This window comes from Electrophorus electricus, chromosome 12 (assembly GCF_041902795.1).
Source record: "Electrophorus electricus isolate QZ-2024a chromosome 12, ASM4190279v1, whole genome shotgun sequence".
Classification (NCBI taxonomy): Eukaryota; Metazoa; Chordata; class Actinopteri; order Gymnotiformes; family Gymnotidae; genus Electrophorus; species Electrophorus electricus.
Window position 1 is genome coordinate 12,927,501 of NC_137508.1, and position 21,054 is coordinate 12,948,554.

The 21,054-nt window shown below is 47.9% G+C and overlaps 1 protein-coding gene across 7 annotated transcripts in view; it reads right to left on the reverse strand.

Annotated features, from left to right (window-relative positions):
- Positions 1-21,054, reverse strand: part of prkn (parkin RBR E3 ubiquitin protein ligase) — a 56,039-nt gene that overhangs the window by 28,179 nt on the left and 6,806 nt on the right. For 4 of the 7 annotated variants that reach the window (XM_081724132.1, XM_081724130.1, XM_081724131.1 and 1 more), the window contains 7 exons: positions 16,231-16,357; positions 13,653-13,816; positions 7,095-7,314; positions 5,988-6,106; positions 3,496-3,579; positions 3,245-3,360; positions 1,799-1,935 (listed from right to left, as the gene is read on the reverse strand). In XM_081724132.1, the coding sequence (XP_081580258.1) occupies positions 1,799-1,935; positions 3,245-3,360; positions 3,496-3,579; positions 5,988-6,106; positions 7,095-7,314; positions 13,653-13,816; position 16,231 (841 nt within the window). In that variant the 5' untranslated portion in view covers positions 16,232-16,357. The remainder of the gene's footprint in view (positions 1-1,798; positions 1,936-3,244; positions 3,361-3,495; positions 3,580-5,987; positions 6,107-7,094; positions 7,315-13,652; positions 13,817-16,230; positions 16,358-21,054) is intronic. The other 3 variants (XM_027002518.3, XM_081724134.1, XM_035531398.2) reach the window with 2 other exon arrangements.

Consider the following 21,054-nt stretch of genomic DNA (forward strand, 5'->3'; position numbering starts at 1 on the left):
TTTATAACTGCATGCAAATTACATAATTAAGTATTAGAGATATGTAAATAATGTGATGAGGCTGTCAATAAAACCGCATGAAGAAGACTACCTGGACAGTACGAGATCATTAGAAAGAGGAGAAGAGAGAAGGAGAGAGAGATGGATGGAGGGAGGTAGTCAAAGGCACGGAGAAAAAGAGGGAGGGAAAGGAAGGGAGAGAGAGAAAAAAGGTGGATGGAGCGATCCAAGTGAGTAAGAGAACAGTGGCCAGCACAGCCAGAGAGAGAGACTCCATCCACACTTACACCGCCCCCGGCGCCATTCAAAACCGAGCCGACGACCTCAAATCACCAACCACGGAACACACGAGCCCAGAGCAACAGAGCTTTTATGAGCAGGCACAGCGTCCGGTGCACACGGTCCTCAAGGTTTGATGTTCAGGCTCTCAGATGTGAAAGTATTGCTGCTACTTCACAGGATGTTTTGGTTTGGAAGAGTCCCAGTAATGGCAAAAAGTCCATTAGTGGCGGGACAGTGGCACAAATCGCTCAAACAGAACATGTGTTCATTCACAAACTCCAAGACAGAGACAGACTGACGGAAGAAACGAAAACGACAGCGTGGTTAGAGCGGGCGTGTGAGACGGCCCACGCTGAAACCGAATCGCCCGGAAGCATGAAGGTGTAAACGCCAAGCGGAGCGGCTTCATTTCTGAAGACAGCTTGTAATAAATCGGTGCGTTGCGGCTCATTTCAGTAGAAGGTTAGGCTTTGTTTCCCCGTCTCATTTCTAGTCTGCTGGGAGGGCGGGGTCTTGGGCTGCGGCAGGTCTGTTTATCAGGGCCGGGCAATCTGTATTTCATATTCAGCCGACATGCCTGGCTCTTTTCATCCATGCCTTTCGGAAGAGCGCTTTGGTCTGGACGGTTTAAAAGTTGTTTAAAAGTGCGAATGGCATTTAGGGCTGAAGCCTGACCTTTCGCCACAATCTCCCATCCGCAGACGCACAAACAGTGATAGATGGCCTCAAATGTGCGACATCACTATCCGGTTCAAGACACACGCACGCGCGCACACACGCACGCAGACACACACACAAGTTATTAAGACCCCAGGGCACGTGTGAGGAGTCGCCACCGCAGGTTGTGACAAAAAAAAAACCCTGCGCGGTTTAAATCAACGTCTCAGCATCAAGGCCGAGCAGAGGTGCGAGAGCTACGGTGAGGGCACCGGGAGGGAGAGGGTCATGAGCAGGCACAAGAGAAATGGAGGGAATAGAAAGAAAGCAGACAAAAATATTGACAAAGGCAGAATTTTAAGTGTGTGTGCGTGTCAGGGAGAGCAAGTGTGCATGAATGCGTGATGTAAACACGACAGAGCGCGAGAAAAGGAGAGCGCATGAAGGAAAGAAAGAGGGAGAGAGATAGAGAGAGAGAAGAAGAGAGAAAAAGACAGGGAGAAAGAGAGGGAGAGAGAGAGCAAGGATGCTCTAACTGATAAGGGGTCAGTGTTTCTCCCTGGAGCCCCATTACAGGATGGCAGTAACGGATGTGGTGGGCAGACAGGAGCACACTGATGTGTGCCACAGTCTGTGTGTGTGTGTGTGTGTGTGTGTGTGTGTGTGTGTGTGTGTGTGTGTGTGTGTCTGAGAGAGAGTGCATGAATACAACACCCTGATAGCATCTTCACCTCACTGCAGCCACTAACACACCACCATCAATCAGTGCCAAACATATCCAGCAGCACACAGATAGACAGATGGACACACACACACACACGCCCATTCATGCCTGTTGAGACATACTGGACATGCCTACCGGCACAGGGCAGAGAGTAGCCCACGGCTGGGTCGTGGATGAACTGCCTCTCGTCCAGTCTGGTCACACAGTACAGGTGGAAACAGTCCAGACAGATTACGTGACGCTGGGCACACTGAGACACCAGAACGGGACTCCTGCAGGACACAGAGCAGCGTTTGTTAGCCATAACAACCGCTGGCGTCAGCCCGCCATGGGCTCTCGGCGCACAGCCTCATGGGAAAAGAGAAAGGAAATTAGCACCAGTGTGTCAAATGATGAGGGTAAAAGGTGCAAAACGGGCTCGTGTATATAAGTGCGTGCGTGTGTGTGTGTGTGTGTGTGTGTGTGTGTGTGTGTGTGCATGCGCGTGTGGCTCTGAATGCTGGATGCAGGGTGTTGTGTCTCCTGAGGCTGCCTGAAGACAGATGAGTCTCTGGGGGAAAAGCCTGTTTCAGGGCAGAGTGGGCCAGGAGGCAGCAGGCAGGAGGGCGATCTCATTTAGATACCAGCCACTCAGAGAGCGGAGCATGGGGGGCAGGAGCGCAGGAAAGAGAGACACAATAAGCCCAGGAAGGGAGCGAGTCATTACCGAGAGAGGTCATGTCTGCGCTAGCGGGGCCGCGCGATCTCGCCTCCTGATTTGTGCTCTGTTGCGTTTGCCGATCACTTCCTACAGCCAATGTTCCAAAACGGAACTCGGATTGGAAAAGGAGCCCCGCCGCTCTGTAGCACGCGAAGCCGCTCCGGTAACCTTCGGCGAGCTCGTGCTCGGCACCTCCACACCCCTCCGCGGCTCGATCATAAGTCAACCTGCCAGCGCCGAGTGTGACCCTGCCGACCTCTCTTCTGTCGGGTCTCCGGGAGCTTGACTGCGTCCTTGCCTCTGCCCTTCTCGGCAAACCCACCGCCTCACAAAGGATCGGGGGGTGGGGGGGGCAGGACGTGAAGGACAGAGGCAAAACAATGGCCCACTTAGGAGGGTAATTGCCAGGCCACTTCAATCAGCCCTTGATTTGAATGGTGGCCAGTGGTGATTGGGCTCCATTGTGATGGCTCTCACCCTCCTCCCGTTCAGAGGGGGCCACGGCGGGGCCCTGGGAGAGTCCCCGCACACCTTGGCCAGGCTGGTGATTGCAGGGCTCCGCGCAGCGGGAGGCGGAATTTGGACTCTGAGCCGCCCCTCCTCCACCCACCCCCTACGGGGTCAGGTGGTTCGCTCCGTCGGCAGCTCCGTCGCGAGCTCCGTGAGCTACGGAGATCGCAGGAACCTCGAGGGGCCAAACGGAACTCACCTGGTACAATGCTGCCTTTAACGTAATGATAGCAGGTGTCAGCAATGATGACTGAAAATCGCCGGCCGCTACCGTACGTTTCATTCCCTGTAAGACTGAATAGTGGCTTTGGGCCAGTGTGAAAGGTGCTACTACCAAGTCAGCCATAGTGGCCCACACAGGAAGTACTCACAGGACGTCAGTGCAGGCGATGCAGGGCACACGCCTCACATTGGGCATGATCAGGTCCAGCGCCACCGACGTGTCCTCCTCACAGGTGGGATGGGCGGCACACTTCAGATAAAACTCCTAGACACACACACGCACACGTGCACGCACAACCAAGCATGATGCGCTTGTCGTAAGATCACGGACGAACACACCCCAGCGAAGTCGAGCATTTCCCTTTGGGTGCTGAGGGTGGGAGTGGTGCTGCTCTCTCACCGCTGTGCGACCGTCGCAGCCCTGTGCCTGGCACACGCCGTGGATCCGGCCTGGCAGGAGAACATCATCCCAGCACGACGGCCCCTGCCACCCGGGAAAAAAAGGGTTAACGAGGGGTCACCTCGGGTCAACCTTTAAAAGCGGCCCACGGCCCCTTCCCCATCTGAAATCGTTCGGGCTGTCCTGGCTTGCTCAGCAGTGATGGTGTGCGTTAACACCGAGCACGTCGAAATAAGACGGGCACGGGTAGGCGAATGGGCCGAGTATTGGGATAGAGGAAGAATACGAGAGCGGGTGAGTGTTTATTTCCGAGAACTCTAAAAATAACTCTCGGTTGATTCCTTCTGCACCACCCCCAAAGTTAGTTCCATAAATCTGACTGTTCGCACTGTCAGATTGCGATACCCCACCCATCCAAACTTGTTTTGGGACCCTCCCTCCACCAACAACCACACCCAACTCACACGTCCCCGATTCTGACCGAGTCAGGTCTGATTAGCATAAGGATTTAAAATTCTGACAGGGGCCTTAATAAGCTAGAGAAAAGGTTAAGAAAATCATTACTCCACCCCAGTGGATGGGGGGATGATGGAGGGATGGAGAGACGGAGGGGAGGAAGAAGGGATGAAGCCAGCGTGCCGCGCCGGTGGGGCCTGGAGATTACAAGACGACACCTGCTAAGAGACAGCGAGGAAAGGTCATGGAGACCCACAGCACATCGGCTCAATGCGCACACACACACACACACACACACACACACACACACACACATACAACCCAATACCCCCCACCCCCCTCCCCACCGAACACACACACACACACGAGAATGCACACACAAACATACGCCATGTGAATGTTAATGATTAATGAGAAAAGTGGTTATGAATTATTCAACAACACACCTTCTTCATTGTTCACATTAGTCTCTCCTTTCCTCCGTAACCCCTCCACAGTGTGGAATCAACATCACAACCCCACAAAGCCTTAATTACATTATTGTTGAACAAACAGCACGCTGTCTCTGAGCCCAGGTGCTTGAGCCGAATGGAGAGTTCTTTCTCGGGCAGCCATTCCCAGCACACCGCATGTTTATTGGTTGGTTGAGGACTTGTGCACGCCGTGCTCAATTACAGGCACTCTGATTCAATGAAAACACTGTCAGCAAACGCACACGCGCAACCACACACCCCCAGGCACGCACGCTCCCAAGAGGACGAACGGCAGAAGTCAGACATCGAAACTCTAACACGGATCATTTCAGGATAGCGCTGTAGGGGCGTCTGTGTGAAGAGATGGCAATCTTAAATACAGCCAGGCAGTTAAAAGAACTGAATTCACATAACACAAAACGATACCATAAAATAATACTACTACCAATATCTGTACTCATATAGACACATTATTCTGTGTTTGTCTAGTAGAAGGGAAGACCCGCATTAAATTCTCCTTTTAGATGCCCCCTATGGGCTGAAGACTTGGAACGGGTGCTGTGCGCAGGGTGTTCCGGGTGCCAGCCACCCAATAGGAACTCCTGATTTCCTAATACTGGCATCCGAGTCAAAAGCAGCACAGGTCGCACTGAAGAGGAATCAGGTGCTAAAACTCCTGGCAAAAACGCTTTTCAACCAGGGCCAGAACTCACAAACGGAACACTGGGAGTCCTGGCCCAAACGTCGCCAGAGCAGACTCCGGGAGAGAGAAAAACGGCTCTTCAATTCTTCTCCTCGTACCACAAGTGGAAAAACGGGAGTCTTTCTGGAGCAAAAGGCTTTTGTCTCTGCTTCTCTCCCTGACAGATGATGAGAAACTTCTGGCGACATGTTCAGGCGTGGGCAGAGCTGGCACCCTGTGTGGCTAGGAGGGTTCTCAATGCCAGCTTCAGCATCAGGCTGGCACAGGAAGCGAGTAGCGCTGACACGCGCGGAGCAGGAAAGCCGCCTCCCGTCGCCGCCGACCACCCTGAGCGGGAAAATGCAGGTGCGGCTTAGCGACTTGTCAGTCAGTCTTTCCGGACAGCTTTTCTGGACGCTGGGTGGGGGGAATGCTGATCACACGCTGTGAGGCAGACCAGCAGATAACAGCAGCATACAGTGCCACACATATATACACGCAAGCATACACTCTCACAGACTCATGCACACACATATTCATGTGTCCACACACACACACACACACACACACACACACACACGTGCGCACAAACAGCCCTGGTGGAGTGTTTAAACATATCAGGCTTGGGTATCCAAGATATGCGTGTTTGTCATTTAGCTGTTCTTGAGCAACAGAGCAAATGATTCAGACAAACTGGTTTAAAAGTCACTTCTGTCTTTTAAAGGAACGCCTCACAGCAGAAAGCACAGGGAATGGCACAGTCCCCAGGCAGACAGATGTTTCAGTTTAACTAGCATGCACATATGCACTGCACATCAACGCGGAACATTTGGACATGGCGTTTGCTGGTGTTATTGCTGAGGGGACGGTGGTGCACGTACCCGGCTGAGCGTCAGTGTTCCTTGCTTGCAGGCTATGCAGCGGACGCGTAGCTTCCCAGGTTGAATGGCCCTGCACACCGTTTTACAGAACACATAGAAACTGCTGTGGGGCTTGAGTTCTGCAGGTACAAAATCATAAAACAGCAAGGCAGAGCATTAGCACAACTCGGGGCACAACCATTGGTCAGTGCTGCCTAATCCCGCCCAGTTACACTCTACACTGGGCCCACGTGAGCCCGGCCAGTGAGATACGAGAAACTGCAACAAGTCAGGCACTTCCTCAGGCATTTACAAAGTTTGGCCAAATTCCCCAGGGTTCTTCCCCCGCCCCCGACATATGCCATTTTGCGCCACTTCCGGTGTCGATCAGGAGCAGGGGAGCGGTGCACTGTGCGGCTGGAGGGAGGCTGGACAGGGACAAGACAGGCAGGACAAGGCAGGTCACGGAGGCAGACGGGAGCCCGGGACAAAAGAACCGCAGATCCAATTAAGCCAGACAAAACACAACTGGACATCCCTGTGGTAAATGATTTAGTAAAGAGAGGACATGCTCTGTCTGTCTGCTCCTCGGTTTCCTAACAAACACACCCCCCACTTACCCACACACACAGACACACACACACACACACACACACACACATTTTAAGCAGAATTCTCATTAGAGCTAAAAGCATGGGCAGGAGGAGAGGGGTGGAATACCTTGACACGATTCTCAATAAATCCAGCAGAGTGGGTTTTATAAGGCGGGCCTCGTCAAATTTATGATTTCGGCGCGAGAGCGCTCCATTATGCTAATGCTTTTAAAGTGAGGAGGGTGAGGTAAAGGAGACTGTGCGTCAGGGCCGGGTAGTCTGGGTGGGGCCGGGAGCAAGGACAAACAGAGGATGGCTTTCAAAGCTACTGTGGATGCCAAGAAACAGCTAATAGAGAACTTGATGGGGATGCGGGGAGTTCAAAGTTTTAACTCGCAAAAATGGGCACAATAGGAGGAGCCTGACTGCAGAAGCTGCCCGGGGTGTAGGTGTCTGACCTGGAAACGCGGCACTTGCTAGCTCAGCTTGGCCTTTGCTCACACACCCAAACACACACTCGCACTCGAGCCGGTACCTGTTCGTGTGGGCGTGTCCTCTGCAGCCGGGGCGTCCCCCTCCAGGACGGCGGCCAGGCCGATGGAGGTTGCGGGCAGGCGGGAGGCGCTGAGGTCCAGCCGGGTCAGGCTGTCCATGCTGCCACGCAGCGTCCGCTGCAGGACGAGCTCGGAGCGGCGGGTGGCGGTGGGTGGAGCCAGTACCACGTGCACCGTGCTCTGCTCCGGCAGATCGCAGGCCTGTCAGGGCAGGACAGAGGAAAGCCTGTCATCAGTCCTCAATGTCACCGTCACGGCTTGATCTGCCCTAAAACTGTACACATCCAGAAACGGGCGGGCAGTTACTTGTCTGCATTCAGAGGACGCTGCTACACACAAGGCAGGCAAGTTTAAGCATGCAAAAACAAAAGTGCGGCAGATTAACCGCCTGATCGTGTAAAAATTAATTAATTAATTTTTTTGACAAGATAAACGAAAGGCCTGCCATCCTTTGTAAACTCTCTGGAAATGATACACATCTTCGTGGCGGTGTACTACAGTCTGAAAAGGGCCGGATCGAAGCCCTCTCTCGTACCGCGCAGGATTGCGTTTGTTTTAACGCTCCACCGTGTTTAAGGGATGGGAAGCATGAGATGTGCCTGTCTCAATTACAGCTAATCCAGATAGCAGGGACACTTCATACTGCTGGGATTACGGATGGAAGGGATAAACACGGAACTCGCCGCACAGCCCTCTCACAAAACTGCCAGCAAAGTGAAAAGAGCCCCCCCCAAAATGGACAGAAATAGCGCTGGGCGACTAGGATGCCGAAAGATTACAATAGAATCTATCGGGTCATCCTTAAGACTTTAACAAGCTCTATCTATTTCGAATTCTTTCGAATAATCATATTAATAATAAACCACTTTCCCTTTAGTGCTTTTCGCGGCACGGCTTATTTGCGTTATGTCTTAATATCACCTGTGGCAAACACCTCTCCCCTCGCCCTCTCCTGGAAGGTTCTTCCGGGGAGACTGTGCGGTAGGGCTGTTTGTACTCCGCTGGTTGTCCTCGGCTTCACAAAGAAATCTACGATGCGAAATCATAAGCGGGTCCTCGTTCAAAGCAAGAGGCTTTATTAGAGAAGCTGCGCCCAAACAGGGGAAAGATCCTCTACACGCGTGGTAATTCCCGGAGAGCGTGACAGGCCGAACACCGCTTGGACACGGAGGGGAAATATTGTCCACAAAAACCAATTTGATCTTGTTCATTTTCCCCCGACGGACAGCAAAGACCAACTTTTAATGATATCTTAATGATGACCCCCTCGGCTGGGGTGAAGGACCTACCAGATGATCACTGTTCATAGTTTCACAGCGTAAAGGAGAGTTCTAACGTACCTGGGAGCAACTGCAGCCGCTGGGCAAAATGGAGAAACTAAAGACTACGGGGGCTAATTTTAGAACCCGCTAGAGAAACGAACGATGAATATATGGTAATTAGCATTGATTATACGCTGAGTGATGGATAGTTGAAAAGTCAGTGCGTCATCTGTAATGCCCAGGCAGGAGGGATAGGAGATATTTTAATGGTCAATAGTACCTTAATAGTCAATAGTACCTTATAGCGCTATGACAGCACTTTTTGGCATTGCTTTTCTAATCAATAGCAAGATGGTGTCAGGTAGATGCCCCTTCTGAGTGAAAGAGCACAGCCACAGCCGTTAGTTCACATGAGTGAAGTAGCCATCACGATAATCGATCCTCCTGTGTCAGAGAACTAACGTTTAAGTAGCCCTGAATTTGCCTCACCATGGAACATCACAATTTCCACAATTTCTTCAATGACAATAAAGCTATATTAATATTAATACTTAACATTCCCCCAGATTCAAAATAAACAAACAGCAACCTACACAGACAAAAGCACACGGTCAAACTAATTCTGCCACTTACGTATTTACATGGAACAACATGAAACCTAAATCAAAGGGAAATAAACACTACGAAACAACACCAAAGAGAAATAAAGGGGATTGGGGCTCAATGTATGTTTACACAACAAGTCAAACAAACAAACATAAAAGGCAGCAAAACGTGACGCTTCCTCTGCGAGCCGCGGCCCTCTGCAACAGCGTCACAGCATGCCTAGCAGGCGCATCTCACGTTCGCGTGACCTTTTCCAATTATGATGTGCTCTTTGAGACTCTGATCAACAAGTCAGTGTTTTAAAGAGAAGGATGCGCCGCATTAGCTGCTGCTTGGATGTTCGGAGCCGTGCGGCGGGTGGAATTTCAATTTCAAGAGTGAGGAGACAATCAATGGGTCCTACGTTTGGAATTCGCAAGCAGCCTGGGGAGATTCCCCACCAATTTGCCAAGGTCATCCAGGGTTAAAGCTATCCCCTACGCATCAGGCCGCACGAAAATATTCGCCTTTGTGCTGTCGGGACGTGGAGCTACGCTACATGTGTGAGGAATGCAAGGTCTGAAGGCATGCTCCATGCCATTAGCCCTGTTCAGAGCAATGGGCCTTTGTTTTTATTCGTGAAGGATAGCTATGCTGACAGCCAGAAACACAGACATTAGCCTCTAGAGGCAGCAACCACTGCATTCATTTTATGTTCTTCCAAACAGTCTAAATTCATTGCTACTATTTTTTGTTTTGATATTTTTAGCCTTGGAAATTAGTAGCTTCAATGGCTATTTATTCAGTTCTGCATTTCTCTACTGCAAGCGATTCCTTTAGTAATCAAACTAATCACTTCATAAAGAATCATAAAGGGTAAAACATAAACAGTGAAACAGTCTCTCTCATACACAGTTTCAGGTGTAGTCACAGCATCTAGTTTGTGAAATCCGAACAGAAAGGGAAGAGAGAATCTGGGTGCACAGGAACTGATAACTGACCAACTTTATGGTGAAACCATAACTGAAAAACCTGATTTCCTATCTAACAGCTTTGTACAGCCATATATATATATATATATATATATATATATATATATATATATATATATATATATATGGTGGGGGGGGGGGGGGGGATTGTTATTATATATGGGATTTTTCAAGTGAAAAGCTGTCCTGCATGTGTAGCACCTGAGCTCCATTATGCTGGGATTTGAGTGCTAATGCCAAAACAAACCTCACCATCCTGAGCCTGGACAAACACCATTAGTCAACAACACGCTAGAACAGGCTGGGGAGAGCAGGCCGACCCACTGCTGCTCCGGAGCGTGGAGCCAAGCCGAGGCACGCGCAGCCAGCAGCCGAGCACCTGCCACCAGAGCCGGGCGGACGGCTGCGAGGCAGGCAGATGGCGGGGCGAAGCCGGGCTAAAGCGCGCTGAGTCTCACGACAAGCCGGGCGACCCGGGCGCAACCCCGGGGGAGCAGGCATGAGGGGCCTGGCGGCACGACCAGCCAAGGATGGGGATGGTTAGCTCAGCTCTGAACATATGGGGCTGAGAATGAGTGAGTGAGAAGGGAGCCAATTGGAGACTACATGACGAGTGGCACAAAGATATTGTTTCTGAAAGGGTTCCAACATTAAAGTGGAGGGAATACAGGAAGGAGGAGAAAAAAAAGAAGTATGAGATGCAATGAGAGAGAAAACCATCCAAAAGAGGGAGAGAGGGGCAGACAGAGAAGAATCGAGAGAAGAGACAAAGACAAAGATGAAGAGGAACAGTGGAGAAAGAGTGACATAGAGGGATGGTCAGAGAGAAAATGGAGGCGAAGCAGAGATGGATGAGACAAACGGAGAGAGAAGGAAGAAGTGTTGGTGCTCCTCAGGGATGGTGAAGCTAATAGAGCGCATTACAGCAAATGCTCCTCTCGTCACTACAAATGTCAGACTGCAAGTCCCACGGCACACACAGATAAACAGCGAAAGCTGTATGCGCCTGCAGCTACACACACACGCGTGTTCCTGAGACACTCCGGGACCAACCGTGACTTGCCTCAAAACACATAGCCAAACACACACCCCCACCTCATCCCAACACACACACATTTTTACTTCAAAACACAATCAGCTTGCAGTAATTTGCCTGGTCTGTTTTGGGAGACCCCTGTTGTCCAAATTATTAAATGCTAATTACAAGGAAATAGAAATAGCCGTTACAACCAGAGCGCTTACTCAAAGACAGAGAACACAAATATCCCGAATTTCCAGATATGTTTAATTGCCCCGTCTTTATAGCCATATGTTAACCTGCTGTGTTACAGGACTGGCAGGGAGCCGTTCCAAAGTCGACCGTTAACGGTAGCGAGTAACTGACGCCTTGAACGCGCGCGTCTTTTTTTTTTTTTTTTTTTTTTTTTGTAACCGGCATCCACGCCGCATCCCCTCGTGGACATGTCGTTTATAACCGAAGCGGTGGCGGCGCGGCGCGGCGCGGCTGGCGAACAGGTGAGGCGCGCACACGGCACATTAAGCATGCGTTGATTGCGGCGTCACACTGAGAGAATCGCACTACTTTAACACGAGCAGTTTGACACTTGGTGCTACTGCTACGCTAATAACCCATCAGCGTCTCTAGACGCCAGCATAACCAAACTCTTTAATTACAGAAGGCTTTATCTGGGCACTGCTGTATTCATTGAGCAATGAAGCCAATGGAAATATGAATGAAAGACGTGTAAATTAATTTCGAGAGGAGACGAGAGCTCATTAAAAACGAACTGAGCAAGTATATGGCATATTGAATCCACCCAGAGCAAAAGGAAAACGGTGACACTTGTAGTTCCAGTAATTTCTGGGTGTGTATGTGTGCGCATGTGTGTGCGCCAATATATCGTTGGAATTCCAAAAGGGCCATACAGAAATACAGCTTCAGTACTTCAGGACCAGTCAAAAAAAGCACCATGTTAAAAGAGTGACCTCCTTATACCGGTAAACGCACGGAACCACAGTGCCTCTAATTAGTCAGTAACGCGGCCAAAACAAACATACATGCTCAAACGGCTAATAGGAGGGGAAAGACGCTCATCATTAACACAGCTCAAATGACACTGTGCTAATTGAGGGCAACTGCCTTTCACTACTTTTTAGTCACATTAGCATTCTGACCAAATGACTCCTTTAAACGGGGAACACTGTGCTTGTCTGGAACACTGTTCTCCACTGTTCTCTCGAGCTATCAGTTAGGTTTCCAATACACTTCATGTCCCATAAACCAATTTTACGGACACCTGGATGCTATAACAGACAGAGGCAGACACAGACCCATGCGTGGGTCACCTTCACGTCTGCCACGCCATAAAGAACCTCCCCCTTAGACTATCTCTTTTCTGTTGGTCCGTTGCCGTTAGTCCAGTGGAAACGCGAGAACAGCTGCGACCGGTTCTCTCGGTTCACGGGCGCGAGCAAAGCAGTGCAATTAAATCACCTGCTTGCTATAACTGACACACACAACCTAATTAGCTAGCCTGGGCCTTGCCACGGCAAAGAGTGCATTATGAGAATCTAAAGGTGTGACCGACGTGACTGACCAGCTAGTAACCTGGGTCAGTGCTTGTTTATTCTGTGTGCTGACAAGTGCAAAATGCCACCATGACACATAGAATCCTTCGAGTCTTCTGCATATAAAACAAGCAGGCTTTAAATGGTGCTTATTTGTACAAATATTAATTCCCCTAATCCTCAGTGGAGGCTGTGTTTGCGGAGGGCACCCCTAACTCCACTGCTCTTATACCCTTCCCCAACAAATAAACTGCCAATTAGTTCTGCTGTGTTTAAACTGCTTTAAAGTGCAGATTTCAATTAAAAGTGCTAACTGCCAAGCCTAATATTGTAATGAGGCTATCCAGAACAAACAGTCAAGTAATGAACAACTCTGACTCATTCTTAGGCCATTACTCTCTTGCTTGAGACTTGGATGTCACTGGTGGAAATGCAGCAAGTCTTATGAGTTGTAGTATGTGCTTGAACTCTAGGGGGCAGAGTGGAGTCACACTGCACTTCTCACTGGTTGCTCTGGGGACCATGCTCCACCGGCCATGACCTGCGCTGATTCCTCCTTCACCAGAACTGTCAAGAAAAAATGGGGCAGAGTACTAGAGAAATGCTAGGAGAGCATCAGTGGGAGCGGGGCATGAAATGTGCTTGTGTGTGTGTGTATTCTATCTAATTGTATCTGCACCGATAGTGCATCTAAGAATACCTCTGTGAGTAAGTGTGCGCGTTTTAATGCATAATTAAGAAGGTCAGGCTTAATGAAGCACCGTGCACTGAAGTTCAGGAGAACCCTAGGCTCTGTTTACCCACAGAGAAAGAAAGAAAAGGTGAGATGGAGTAAGAGAAAGACAGAGGGACAGATAGGTGGAGAGAAACAAGACAAACAGGAGTGATGTACTGACTGAGAGAGAGAAAAAAAAGTAGTGATGTACTGACTGAGAGAGAGAGAAAAGTCAGAAAGATGGGAGAGAGATGCAGAAAGCAGCTTGGGTGTTAATACACACTTGGTTACCTGTGTTGCCTACCAGAGAATTTGACCCTGATGCTAATGCACGATGCCTGTCGACAGTAACCTTGTCGGCCAAACGAGAGCGCATGAGAAATGGGGGTGGGCATACAGAAAGACGGGAGGAGTTACCTGTAGAGTGGCGTCACTATGGAGCTCTCGCCCGGCGAAGATCACCCGGAGCTGATCGGGCTGCGCTCCCCGCAGACGCCCCACTGCCTCCATGAGTTCCGCCACACTTGCCCCCTCTTCCACCTCCAGCGGGAAACCATGACTCGAGTTAAACCGCACATACACTGAGGCAACCAGAAGGAGACAGATGGAGAATGAGAGGGAGCGTGAGGAAGAGACAGAGAAAAAGTGAGAGAAAGAGATGTATGTAGATGTAATAGAACAAATGAATAAATCTCTCTCCAGTGTGGTGGTTTTGGGTAGTTCTTTTGGGTACAAAGCTCAGGTTTTGCGGATGTCAGGGAAAATCAAGAAGCAGCCAGCTGCGGGCGGAGAGCAGGAGGCTGTGTGAGGCAGAGTCGCCGTGGTGAAGAAGGACGTGTGGAAAGGAGACGTAGGACAGGGTCTGGAGACAGAATACGAGAGGGACGGGGAGGGGACGTTGTGGGGGATGGACAGGTGACGGAGGCGCAGCAAGACAAAGACTCTGACTTTAACATTCAGCCCATAAAGCCACTTCCTGCAACTCCCCGAACCCCCTTCATTAAGATAACTGCGATTTGGTGCAGAAGTGGGTTTTTTTCCCCCGTTATCGCCCCTGCTTATCATTTTAATTGAAACGAGTCAACCTTTGCAGAGGACCTCAAGGCATGGAGATACATTCACAAATGGAAAACAGGTTGATCTGGGGGAAAAAATCCCCTCAATCAAAAAGCAAATTATGAGGAGAAACCAAGAGTGGGGGTTACGTTCTCCTTGCATGTGCATAATCTGCTCAAAGAAGCATTTTCTCCAACTGAACGACTGATGGAAAGGAACAACTGGATGTACACAAAACGTTTGGTGAACGACCCTTTGTTTCTTTCAGCCCCTCCCATTCTATGGCACATAAAAGTGTACGCCTGAGAGGCACGCCTCTTTCGCCCCTCCACAGGGACTTGGACATTCGGTCTCAATGTCGCTGAAGGCCAGCTCCTCTAGGAAATTGCATCTGCTGATATCACAGAGGGGGCGGGGCCGGAGCTTTGTGCTGATTGCCACTAAATGACAGAGGGCAACAGTTCCAGCTCCAGCTCTGAAGAGCGAGGTGAGTGATTGCATGTTGTGAGAGCGTGACATTCCCCAACAACTGCGTTCCATCAACCACTTGTGAAGGCAAACTGCACATGGCTCAAAAGTGGCCAAAAAAAACCAACAAATCATATCCGGGAGAAGGGACAAAGAAAAAAAAAACCCAGAAACACAAAGGTGAAATGCAGGAATCAGCCTAATGTTGGGCTTAGGCGAACAATAAAAACAACGCACTTGAATTTGGCCGATGAAGTACGTTGGTAACCAGCTGCGGCAGTTCAATATGACTTCGATTTCTCACACACGGGCAGTACTATTCTTTTGGACAGCTCTAAAATACTTCCAATTCATATCACCACAAGAGTCCGCTAATATTAAAATGACTACTGGTGCACTTCCATTCTTCTCCGGTCCCGCTAATAACCGCAATAATAGCAGGCTCACATCGCCATTGACAGTTGGGACAAAGATAAGCCCATGTGAACCTGGAGCGGTGCTGCGGAGCTGGTGGCAGTTTGGGCCGAGGAGGATGTTTGCCGTCGTTCCAATTTCCATAATCTCCCTCATTGTTTTGTCTCCATTCCAGGAGGGTAACAAATGAGTAAATTCCGCCTTTGTCATGTTTCATCACGCCAGGAGTCACTTTGGCAAGGGGGTCGCGACGTGCCTGAGTTGCGTCAGACAGCAGGAGTGACGGAACATGGTCGCTGCAACTCACAGAGGCCACTGTGACCGTTGTTCCAACCCAGCTATTACTCTCCAGAACCCACCAGCGTCAGTTCAGAAGATATCTCTGAATGCCCTTATGTAGTTTATTAGCTGTGATGCAACATTTGAAGTTAACATTGGTTACACCTTCCCATGAGCAAAAGCTTAACATCTGACTAGAGAGGAAGCTGGCTTTGTTTTCTCTTTTCTTTCCCTCCTCAAAGGCGCCAGCGTTTCATGCTCATGACGACTTGGCAGGAGATGAATTTCGGGCCGAATTCCGTCTGACAGCTGTTTGTCATGTCGCCTGCAGCAGCCGAAGTTTGTGAATTCGTTCTGCTGCCCAAAAAAAAGTCATGCAAAATAATTCTACTGCTCAGCTAGGCAGCCCGTGCGTTTGATTCAGTGGACCATGACAGTGGGGATACTCTGGCCTCTCCAATATGAATATTTGTCATGCGGAAATTGAGCGCAGAGAGAACAGTGTGGAGAATCAAATCAGTGAGGGATTCAAAAAGAGAGACTGTGTGTAAAAAGAGTAGTTGTGTGTGTGCACTGCAGCACATTTTTTAAAAATCTGTGTGGGGGAAGGGGTGGATCACAACCCCCCCCCCCCCCCCCACACCCAAACCTCCGATGTTTAACATCTCACATGGGTCAGAGGGACACTTTCTTGGGGGGAATCCAAATCGTGACACAGGTGCCAAAATTTTGTTAGAAATATCATTTAAACAAAAGCGTAGCAGAATTACAAACTTGCTTTGTTTGTTGGTCTTTAATATTATTTGGTCCTTCTTGCTTTTTACCGTACGGACTGCAACAGATGCAAGTAGTTCCAACCAAATGTGATAATAAGGTCTCCTGTCTGTCAAAATATGTCCTATATTCTGAGGAAACAAAATACAGAAACACACGTTACTGAATTGTGAAGTCTGAAAGCTGAGAATGTGCAGTGAGAAGAGCTGTAAGCTTATATAAGCCGGTGAGATTCTGTAAAAGTAATTATAACTGATATACACTGAAATAGATTTACACTTCAGTAGTCAACGTTTTCCTGATATCAAAGTGCACTTAGGCTAATCAAAACCCATATGTGAAAATGAACTCATTTTCATTCAGGATAGCAACACTAGCAGGACATGGTGTGTGACACTTATGCCACAGTCTGATCAATGAGTTGACGTGTTCTTACAACTGAGGTGCTACAGGAAGGTCTTCTAGCTGTGTAACCACAGTCAGACATGAAGACGATGTATTCATTTGTGCAGATTAATTTATTCATTCCTAGATGGGTCTGCAGGTTATGGGTACGGACATTTCCTGCATTAGAAACACTGGACCCATGGGAATGATTAAAATTGTACATAACACACGCATAATGCACATGTATAATGGACGAGGCATTTCTTTCGACCGTGCTTAACACTGCTAACACTGGCATAAACCACTTGGTCTAAATCACCAAGCAAAGCTTGGTCATTCAGCCGTTTCGCCACTTAGTTGATCTGAATATACTATGTTTGTAATGAAAAGGCTGTTCACACAGAACATCCAATGACAGTAATTGTGAGACAGAAAAAAGGATGAAAAGGGTGCAAAAAAGATGAGACGCCACAATGTCAATCAAGGGGGGGGGCAGGACTTCATAGTGAGCCAATGATTTGTGTTGCACCAGAGTGGCAGGCAGCCAGATCAATCTAGGCCGCACACAGGCAGTAATATGAAGACAGATTGGTTTAATTCTCTGCTGCAGCATCAGAGAGAAATCGGGTCTGGGGACTCTTTAACACTGGAGCCAGACAGTGTGGAGGAACAGAGGAAGAAAGGGAAGGAGGGGATGGGAGGAGATGGGGAGACATAATGTGTGCGTGTGTGTGTGTGTGCGTGTGTGTGCGTGTGTGTGTGTGTGTGTGTGTGTGAATAAGTGAATGAGTGAGTGTGTGTGTGTGTGTGTGAGAATGAGTGAGTGAGTGTGTGTGTGTGAGAATGAGTGAGTGAGTGTGTGAATAAGTGAATGAGTGAGTGTGTGTGTGTATAAGTGAATGAGTGAGTGTGTGTGTGTGTGTGTGTGTGTGCGTGTGTGCGTGTGTGTGTGTGCGTGCGTGTGTGTGTGTGTGTGTGAGAATGAGTGAGTGAGTGAGTGAGTGAGAGTGTGTGTGTGTGTGTGTGTGTGAGTGAATGAGTGAGTGTGTGTGTGAGTGTGAGTGTGTGTGTGAGAGAGAGAGAGAGAGTGAGTGAGTGAGAAGTGTATGTAGCAAAACTCATACCAGGGAGGGAAGACCAAACTAGAGAGTGAGAGAGAATCTAAATATATTGACAGAGGTCTTCACTGTAACTGCTAGATGGTGATGAAAAGGTCATTAACACTCAAAAAAAGGAGAAAAAAACCAAAACAAAACCCCAGAGAACGTTCTTAGAATGTTGGCTGGTACTGCAGGTCAGCTTCCCCAGTGCCCACACCAGTCCCCTGGCCATTGATTAGCAATAAAGCCAGGCTACAGCAGTGACGAAAGCATCTTAAAATACTGCCAACCTCATAGCCTCTAATTTCACCACACCATAACAATAAAGAAGATTGATTTCTCAATTCCTGAACTCAGTTTAAGCAATTAGGACAGCAAATACTTTGATAAGCCCCTCCCCTGCCCTGAATGCCAATGTCCCTTATGTGTTAGATCTGGACATGCAGGACGTGCTTCGTCTCAGATCTGACACCAACCTTTGGAGTTGAACACGGCAGTAGTCTGTTCGTCTCCACACCCTTGGGGAGGAACTGAGGTGGGCATTGCGACCCACCTTGCCTGCTGTCCAGTGGCAAGCTTGTCCAGCAGATCAATGGGAAAACTGACTGCACAGAGCACGTCTCCTCAGGGCCGAATGGCCCTGTGTAATGCATGGAAATACACTCCCCACCCCTGCAGATCCTGCAGTCTTTAAGAATTCCACACAAGCTGAGTTTATCTCAGAAAAAGCCACTAGGAACACACAACATGCATAATAAATAAATGTGTGTGTGTGTGTGTTTGTATATATATATATATATATATATATATATAAAGATGAGGGGATGTTCTCTTTTCATCCTGTCATCTTTTTATATAGAGAGAGAGAGAACAGAGAGTAGGGAGTAGCGTTGCTAAGGTACATTATCAACTGTGAGGTATGGACAGTAAATAGATGTGGCAGCCAGGAAAGAGACAGAGACAGGTAGGTCGTGAACTACAGAGAGAATGACCAGACATGCATTATTACTACTCGCTTTTGGATAGGTTCTACCACAAAGAGCCCTGCAGATATATGTAACTGAGTCAGAATGGCTTTCAGTATTGAAGCTGCTACACTGATTTCCACTTGAGCCATGCACACTTGACTTAGAATCACTCAGAACTGTAACCTTGAAAGGTCATTCAACGCTATATTCCGCACCGCACATTAAACGCTGCTGATTTCTACTGACATGCAGCCTTTATTGGCACATGGCTGCATCAGGTTAAATAGAGATATTTTTTCACTGAGAAATGAAAACAGCAATGACAAACAGGTTTTCAGATGCTGCCAGCCCCATCATCTAGCCCTCTGTCACGGCTCCATCAGAGGCCCAAGCTGGGCAGAGGCTGGTCATTAACAATGCTAATTAAGATTCAGCCTGGCCCACCTGAGAGGGGCGACAGAGCGATATGTGCACACATGGCTGGCCGCAAACCCACCAAGTCCCAGCGGGAAGAGCTCTAGAAGACTAAAGAGAGACACAGAGAAAGGGGGTGGGGGCGCGGGGAGTGTATCTTTGTAGGAGCAGTATAATTCTGTGGCTTGTATGCTATTTTAATATGAAATGAAACATTGTTGTGGTGGTTTCTTTCCACAGTGGCGAGTGTCCTATTTTTGTGCACTTATTCAGAAATATAACCTGGAGGATGACTGCATTTGACTGCATTGCACTGTCTATGTTTGAGTAAGTGGTCTTGTTACCAAACTGAATCTGAGTCTATGAAGTGCACCCTGCAGTGCATGCACACTAAAGTAAGTGGCACAAATAAACAACATTGCCCTTGGGTTCTGCAAAATCACCTTTCCCATAGATTTGGGAGATGGCACATGTATACATGGCCAAAAGAGACAAATAAAATGGTTTTAAGGTTTGCATTTTTAGTTAGTATTTAGTCAGCATCATTCCATGCCATTTCTAATTGCAAAGCACTAATCAGTATTAGAGTAGGTCAAATGGGTCAGGTCACACAGTTATCAAAAAAGAACACTATATTATATTGTGTGACCTGACATGTTTGACCTGATCTAATACTGATTAGTGCTTTGCAATATATATATATATAATATGAGAGAGAGAGATATATCTCTCAAATATATATAATATATATATTTGAGATTATATATATATATATATATATATATATATATATATATATATATATATATATATATATATATATATATATATATATATTGAGATATCTCTCTCTCTCTCTATTATATATATAAATATATATATTTGAGATATCTCTCTCTCTCTATTATATATATAAATATATATATTTGAGATATCTCTCGCTCTCATATTATATATATATATATATATATATATATATATATATATATATATATATATATGGGAGAGAGAGAGAGCGCGTGAGAGAGATATGTCAAGGGTACTAAGGCCCAATTCCATTCCACCTCTTGCACCTACCACTTAGCCCTACACCTCTGTTTTACACGTTCATGCCTAGAGGTAGGGTGTCCCGATTCTTGTCGCAATTGACGAGTAGGGCGAAACGTTTGGGCTACAAGCCCACCAAATGGAGGTTTTTCATGGGCACAGTCCAAATGGAATGTTATGAGAAATTCCTCTGAATATCACCAGCACGGAGGCTGTACAAGTGACCAAAGACACCCACAAATGAAACTTTTCTTCTCTGTTAATAAAGATGTAAAAAATTAACATATCCATTGTATTATCTTAGATTAATTTTGGTTCAATATATTATGGTAATTTTCTATATAACAAGAGTCAATAAAATCACTAATAGTATGACAAAGTCTTGGTAGTTAGCTTGGTAATGTTACTGATTTGGACATTACAGTCACATTTTGACTTATTTTCATGTCATATTCCCACCCATGAGAGCATATGATACCCCAAATTTAAATCCAGCAGCAACATTGTTGCACTTTAGCACTCCTCTAATATCAAGACTGCCAGGGTTGCCTACAGAGCATCACTAGTTACCTGATCGATGAGTGAAAATGAAGTTGTGAATGACAACTGCAGACAACTACAAAAAGACGCCTATAGCCCCCCCACAAAAAAGATCACCACAGCTGAGGATGGCATACCGGATACGTCCTGTAAAAACTCACCGAAACGGTTTACATAAAAGCCATAGGACTACTGAAGGTTCTTGAGGGTTATCCCATTTTCTAGACAAATATTTCGACTACAGCACCTTTAAACTCAGTTCCAAGGGGCAAGGGGACACTCAAAAACAAGGGGTAGGAGTAGCTCAGTGGTTAAGGTCCATGACTTGTAATCGGAAGGTTGCTGGATCAAGTTGCCACTGTTGGGGCCCCT